At 35.4% G+C, this 7,909-nt stretch overlaps 1 protein-coding gene across 1 annotated transcript in view; it reads left to right on the forward strand.

Annotated features, from left to right (window-relative positions):
* Positions 1–167: 167 nt before the first annotated feature.
* Positions 168–7,909, forward strand: part of LOC106475017 (adenosine deaminase-like protein) — a 27,124-nt gene continuing 19,382 nt past the window's right edge. Inside the window, exons 1-2 of the mRNA XM_013935713.2 lie at positions 168–656; positions 6,129–6,265. Coding sequence (XP_013791167.1) covers positions 591–656; positions 6,129–6,265 — 203 coding nt within the window. The 5' untranslated portion in view covers positions 168–590. The remainder of the gene's footprint in view (positions 657–6,128; positions 6,266–7,909) is intronic.

Below are 7,909 nucleotides of genomic sequence, written 5' to 3' on the forward strand. Positions count from 1 at the left end.
TAAGTGTATCGGAAAAGTTATATTCAGAAAGAATAAACCAGTTTTATTGAGAAAGGACTTGTGTCGCTAAAGTTTCGTCGGAACGAAGTTACGGAAAATCAACTAACGAACGGAGACGTAACAATATATTGGCTTTTCATCTCACAAATTAGAACCTCCTCACCCTCCCTTTAACCTTTCAAACATTCTGAGTACGGGCCTGATATCTACAATGATGTGATTTAATATATGCCAATCTCTTGTGAACTTTAAGTAATACCACAGCTGCTTGATATGTAGTGCTTACAATGCTGGCATGGTCATGGACAGTTAGTGCTCAACACCCTTGAAAGTATTAGATTTCTGATCCTAGTGTGCTTACTATTACTACGATCTGGAAAGAACTATTTCTAAAACGCTTAAATGTAGCGTTTATCAAGCATACGTAAACCTGATTGTGGCAGCCGTTTGGCGTCAGTTACGCATGGGTTACACGAGGTTATATAGTTGGGATGCCTCGTGACGTAAAACCGAGAATTATAACAGTGTCAACATGCGTATATAATTCAATGTGTGCATATTTCTTTCTCTTCGATTCAGTGGCGTTTTAAATGGAAGGAAGTGAGGAAAACATTTGTTGGCCTATAGATATTTTTGTTCAGAAACTTCCAAAGCTGGTAATGTTTCTGAAAAAGTTAATATAATGTTGTTTTTACTTTAGATTATAATAATTGAATTACTCATTATTAGTGTACAGGTTGAAATTTCATACAGTATAGGCTATAGTAGTTTAGTTGTATTACTATTAGTACTACTACTACTAGTAGTACACTGTACAGATTAGTTCAGATATCGGGTTAGATAATTAATCTGTCGTGTTTTTTTTTTTTCCACTATACAGTGGTGATATTGTGAACAAATACCTAGATGTATATTTGAGCTACCTTTGGATAAAATTTAATTTTAAGGTTTAAATTAAGCATTATGTATCAATTTTCACTTATCACTCAATGTTACTGTCAGTGACTCTGTGATGATTATAAGGGGTGATTTAAAAAAGTTTACACTTTTATGGTATTTTCTGTTACTTTGCCCATATTGTTTGTGACTATCTGGACAGTAAGGCCTGTCATGATCACATGGTTAGGGCACTCAACTCACAATCTGAGGGTCACGGGTTCGAATCCCCTGTCCCACCAAACATGCTTGCCATTTCAGTCAAGGGGGCATTATAAGAGTTGGTGGTGGGTAGTGATGACTAGCAGCTTTCCCTCTAGTATTTCACTGCTAAATTAGGGACAACTAGTGAAGCCAGCCATTGTGTAGCTTTGTATGAAATTCAAAACAAACAAACAAACTATCTGGGCAGGATTTTTCCCAGGAGATGGATCCGAAGAGGTGGTTCTCTTGAGATGGCCTGCCCGTTTACCAGATTTAACACAGTGTGATTTTTGGCTTTGGTGTATGGTTAAAGAACGTGTGTATGCCACAAAGCCGCGAGACATACATGATCTCTGGGAATGGATTACAATCAGTACCACCTGGGATGTGTTCAAGAGCTGTGTATGCAACGTTTGACCACTTTCAGACATGCATAGATACTTGAGGAGAGCAGGTAGAGACTGTATGAAACATAGGAAATAAAAAATATAAACCTATACAAGTGTTAATATTTTTTGTATCACCTTGTATATATAACCCTGATCTTTGAATTTGCTTTTGTTTAGCTAGTTTGGTTGTTCTTTTTTTTTCTTATCATGGAAGACCATACACTATAATATGCTGCTGCTTCTAAGTTCTATAGATGAGGGTAAGGGTGTAGATCTGGTTTATATGGATTTTCAGAAACCATTTAACGAGGTGTCACACAAAAGGCTTGCTGAAAAATCTATATGCATGGAGCAATAAGTTGGCCATCATTGTATTAAAAAATGACTGGATCAGTGGATGGAAGAAAGTGGAGAATTGTTTTACAGGAATATAGCCAAAGTCTAAAAGGTCCATGACTTCTAATTAAACATCTGACTTTTATGTAAATCCTTTGAATTTTACGTGTAGAAGAAAAGTCCCCATTTTTTTTTTGGAAAAAAAATCTCCTTCCACTCCCTAGTGCTGGCTACACCTCTGTTATAAATGGAGTTCAGTGAACTAGACTAGTATCACAGGTGGGTTAACTCAGGGCTCGGTGTTAGGACCTTTGCTTTTTTTATCTATTTCAATGACATATATGAAAGAATAGTCAATAAACTGCTTAAACTTGCTTATGATATTAAGGTCTTGGGTGTTGCTGGTTGTGATGACATTGACAATGCTAGCAACACTCACATATTGAGCATGAGACTCATGCTTCTGGATCTGTTCTTACATTCACAAGGAGAAATAGATATATCTCGCTTTCTATAATGCATTATGGTTGGTTGACTAGATGGATACAGGTCAAATTCAGCTTCACATTGATTCCAAAAATGCACCAAATTGCACCATTTTGCTTCATTGAATGAAAAATTTTAAGGGGGAACATGTCCAGGCCTTGTCAGAGGTTCAGAGAGGCACTGGCCACTTCTATCTTTTGAAGACCCTGGCTATAATGACAATAAAAATGATGACATATGAAAAGCATAATAAGACAAATCATTAGCCCAAACCATTTTTGATAGTGAAAAATAATGATTTAAACAAAAAATTGAGGAAAATTAGAATAATTTTTTTACAATAAATGCAGGCAAATAAGAGGCCAAAATCATTAAAAATATAAAACAAATTATTTAGATAACAATATCCAAGATATAAAGAAGTTGTCTTTATATAGATTCTATATGTGTTCCTGCAAAGTTGACAGTTTTGTAATGAGGCACATAAATATTCAGGTTTCATAGTGTAGAATGCAGATGGCAGTATGCACACTGGTTTGGCGATTGTTTCAAGTAAAGGGGATATTCCTGCATGTTGCAGTAGAGGGAAACTTGTTTTTGGTAGCCGTGGGGTAAATCTGAATTTCGCAGTAAGTGGGTATAATCCGAACTATGCAGCAAAGGGGTTAATATAAATTGTGCTAATGCATGATAACATCATCATGTGATGATAGCCCTCCAACAATAGGAGGGTGACATGACCTCCTTGTGCAGTAACTCTGCTTAAACACACTCAAAATAATTTTATTTTTTCCCCAGCATTCTCTTGGATGGACACGTTTTTTTGTTGTTTTTACCTTATTGTTCAATTATGTGAGATTTGCATTAGTAAACAAACCTTAATTTTTGTTCAGGTTTAACTGATTGTTCTGTCATTACTGAAGTAAAGATGACAGAACTTTTTCTACTTACCCGTTATGAATTCTCAGGTGATGGTAATTTCCAATTCGTCCCTTGATAGAGACATTGTTCCTAACATGAGATATGTGTCTATTGCAGGCCTCGACAAATATTTTTAGATCTAGGAGATCAGAGTTATCACACTCTTTTTGTCTTATTTTCACTGATCCTTAAATGAGATCCTTCAGGCTGGCATGTGGATAAATCTACACATGCACCTCTCCATTTCTCTTCCTTACCTGACTGTTTTGTCTCCTGCAGGATATGACTCCCTCCAGTCACTGTTTTTTATTACAACTATATATCATCTTTGATAAGGGTAAGTACATTTTTGAATATCCTTTTCTCCTACATAGGTTCCTATCAGGTGATTGGGGTTGCCTCTCAAGATATGATTTTTTCCCAAAATCTGCATCGAGCAAGGCTTAATGGAAAGCACTTAACCCATTTTTTCTGGTGCTACTAGGGCCCACTGTGGAGGTGGGGAATTCCACAAGACCATTAAAAGTATCTTCATGGTATTACAACTACTTTATTGCTCAGTTCAGGCCATACCATTCCATGGACTATCATAGAAAAAGCCAGCACCAGGGAGGTATTTATCCACTTCTTTGGCTAAAACTTGTTAGCATTTCAAAATACAGTTTTTCAGTCACCTATTGCACTGTCTCCATTAAAAGACCTTTCCGGCAGGCATCCAATGGGAATTCAGGCACTTATGAAGGTTTCCCCAACATGAATTCTCCTCCTTTCTTCAAGTATTGCATGAGAGACCCTTGCAACTTACCAGCTGCTGGGGTAGTGGACCATGGAGAGTTTCTCAGTGATTGTACAGTGGTGACACTGTCTGTGTAGTGTGGATCACTCTCAAGTAGCTAGTGTGTCCACCTCTTTCAGCAAGAGAGTGTCCAGTTGAGTTGGGACACACACACACACATCATACAATCTGATCTCACCCTAATCACACTACACTTCTTGGCTTGCTGACCACTTGTGTGCTGATGCTTGGTCGGTCATAATCAAATTTGGCCCATCCCTGTGACACTTGTTCTCTTGCCTTTTTCTCTATTTCCTTCAGGTCAAGAGTATATATACTAGTTGAGATGAGGTGTAGTCTACCACAAGCATGCCCATATGTATCCCATGCCATCGAGTGTCACACTCCATGGGCTTTCCCTTTAGGTGCTCTCTGAAAGTAGCTCACCTATATTTAATTTTTGCACTGGCCACTTCACCATTTTAGTGTAGGTTTCTAACTATTCTGTGTGAAGAGGTAAGGTATTGTCTTAGAAGTTGACATTTTCCTTAACTGAAAATGTATTTCCAATAGATACTCACCTCTCACACTTTCCCACCCATCCTCCTTACTTCTGGTGTACTTTCTTCTTGCTTTGTTTAAGAATGAAGTTATAACACCAAAGAATGAAGTTATTTTGAGTGCAAATGTTTAAAAGGAGCTACTGCGCAAAGAGGTTGTGTTGCCCTCCTATTGGTGGAGAGCTTTCATCATATGAGGATGTCAGCATAGTGGCATGCAACTTTCATAGGCAGACACATGAGGGATCAAATTATTCTGTGTCAGGAGGTGAGTATCTATCAGAAATACATTTTCAGGTAAAGAAAATTTTAACTTATGAGTCAAAATGGATTCTACATGTTCAACTACTTTATGTTCCAAAAATTGTACAAGTAGAAACTTTACTTAGATCATATTTCACAAATGAGATTTTAGTCATCATGATAAATTAATTTCAAAACACAGTGAAGTATGTTGATTCCTAACCAGTTGGAGTAGAAACTCTTATAACATATCAGACTGACACATATGTGAAAATCCAATAAACATTTTTGTTTGTGTTAGGAATGATTCACCTTGGACTTCTTTAGTAAGATGGTTACATTACATATATTAATACCAATCTTGAGCTAAATTGACCACATTTGAGATGAGATACAGTGTAATAATCCCTCGGGCATGGTGGGGCCTAAAATAACTGTAAAAGTAAAATCAAACACGTTCTTCAACTCTTCTTATTTTAACCATCCAGGGTTGACAGCTATGCATGTCTTTGTAATAACCATGGTTGACATTTGTGTCCATATCCATGATCAGCCAGTGTTAACAGCTCTGTAAGTCCTTGTGATCAAATGGGGTGACAGCTCTATAAATGATCAGCATTTCATATGGTTTCAAGATTAGAGTTATTCTGATGTAGATTATAATTTGTTTACTGTTGCAATTTATTGTCATGTAAATACAAGAGTAAATCCAATGAGCAATCCATCAAAAAATGAAATAACATTTTCAAACCAGATAACACTACTAGTTTTTTCTATTGTACAATCAAAATTGTATTATTATTAAAAAAAACTGTGGGACTGCTTAACAATAAATATATTGTTTGAATGTAAGAGTAAATTATTTATTTTATGTAGTGATGTATATATTTCTCACTCTGTTATTGACTCTTTATCAAGTGAAACAATGTCAGTAACTTTGATGGTTCTTAAACAGCTTTTTTTATTCAGTAATGAAAGCACTTGTACAAAAAATGTAACTTTATTAATGATCATTGCATGTTGACTGGAAAAAATCAGCAAACATCCTCTTCTTTTATTGCCTTAATATTTTGAAGGATTTGTATATACCAACCACTGTATAAGGCCTTCAGTTCAATTCTTTGTTTAGATATCCAGTATATAAGAAACAGGAATTTTATGATTTTTAGCATTTGTCGAACAATAGATTAGTTATGTAAGGTGAATATAAATGAGGTCTAATATATGAACATAAAACAATGTAGGTTGTGATAGTGTAAACTCTTATTGTTTACCCAGGAAGTTCATGCCCACCTAAATGGATCAATTAGCCTCAGTTCTTTAAATAAACTTCTCCATAAGAAGAATTCAGAAAATCTGGAGCCAGTTAAAGAAAGTATAACTTTTTCCAAAAGGGACACACTCTCTCTAACAGAGTAAGTATCATTTATTGTAGCATGTGAGCTCGTCTTTGTAATGTTAACATAAAAATAACTCTTAGATACGTGTATACAATTTTTTAGGTAGGTGCTGTAAAGTAACATGAAGCATGTTGTGAATGCATGGAAATACCAGAAGTAAAACACAGAAGAAAGCATTTTAAATGAGAAAATGTCTTGATTATAGAGCTGTAATTTATAAGATGTTTTCTAAGAATCATTGGAAAAACTCAAAATACCGATTATATATGATTTATATTTCTTTCACCAAAGAACAAAACAATAGAATTCCAGTCATCAACAAAATAAAGATGAAATCTATTAACTCCTTAAACCTGTGCAGATGCTGTCTGGCTGAAAATCTCGAATTAATGCATGAGGTGGTGACAGTGTCTAATAACATTTGTTTCTCTGGCTGAAAACTAATCCAAATCATATTATTATCCACCTTTTATGAATAAACCTGAATTTTGTTAAAGTGTGGTGATGATTATTAGGACATCCTGAAAATAATTCTAGCAGAATGTGCAAAATATTATGAGTTTAAAGAGTTAAGTTTGTCAAAAACAGGTTTGAACTGGGATGATTTGAATATGAGAAGGTTAGGACAGTGGATTTAAAGAAGCTATAAATGACTTATTAAGTGTCTTCAATGAAAATGAGGTACATATAGATTTGAAATACTTTTATAAACAACAAGCTTGGTTTGAATCAAAGCAATCAAGCTAATAGAAATATATTACAGAGAGCAGTAAGACTTATCTCCATGTTTTGTATACTAATGTAATATGACTGTGAGACAGATCACCAGAATTAAATGTTGGTACACTTCTTATCATTGAAATTATGGGCCATTAGTTCTACAAAGTAGTAATTATGTATATGTATTACTGGAAGAATATAATGCTTTTCATACTAACAGGCTGAACATTAATTGTTGAAAGATAATTCATAATAGAGGTGGTTGATACTATGAAGTTTCTTGGTTTGGACCCATGATAATAAAAGGCAAAAGATGCTTATTGGAAATTTTCACAGACTATATATTAAATTATCAGATTTATAGAGTTATTCTTAGATAGCTGACTCTTGTTAGTAAGTGGATTTTGGTACAGAAGCTTGTTTTCCCTACCATTCATTTTCCAGCAAGATGGAAGATTTTCCCACACATGCAGCAAATGTGGTGAAACAATCTCCCTATATCTATCTAAACAGGATGTTGGTAACCATGGTCTTCCACAGATATCTGGTGTAACAATACCTGGAAGAAGAAGGTTATAGAAGATTCACCTGCACAAGGTTCCAGTGTGAAAGTATTAAAGTTGTATGGGCGTATATTGAAACCAAATAGATCAAACTGCAACAAAAACTTGGAAAAAAGTTTTGGGAGTGACACAGGACATTTAGAACAATATTTCACAAACATAAGTTGATAAACTTGTGCTATTGTTACGACAGCGGGGGTCACGTGACGCTAGTAACGCATCATATTCTCGAACGTTCACGTCCCTTCCTGAAGTCTTGAGAGGCTACTACATATGCGGTAGTCTTGTATATATAAGCCGCCAAGAAGTGACGGCAACAATGTGTGTAATTGACAGTTGAGTCGATTCACGTGAGACATTCGTTGTGAATTATAGC

This window comes from Limulus polyphemus, unplaced genomic scaffold, assembly GCF_000517525.1.
Source record: "Limulus polyphemus unplaced genomic scaffold, Limulus_polyphemus-2.1.2 Scaffold7971, whole genome shotgun sequence".
Classification (NCBI taxonomy): domain Eukaryota; kingdom Metazoa; phylum Arthropoda; class Merostomata; order Xiphosura; family Limulidae; genus Limulus; species Limulus polyphemus.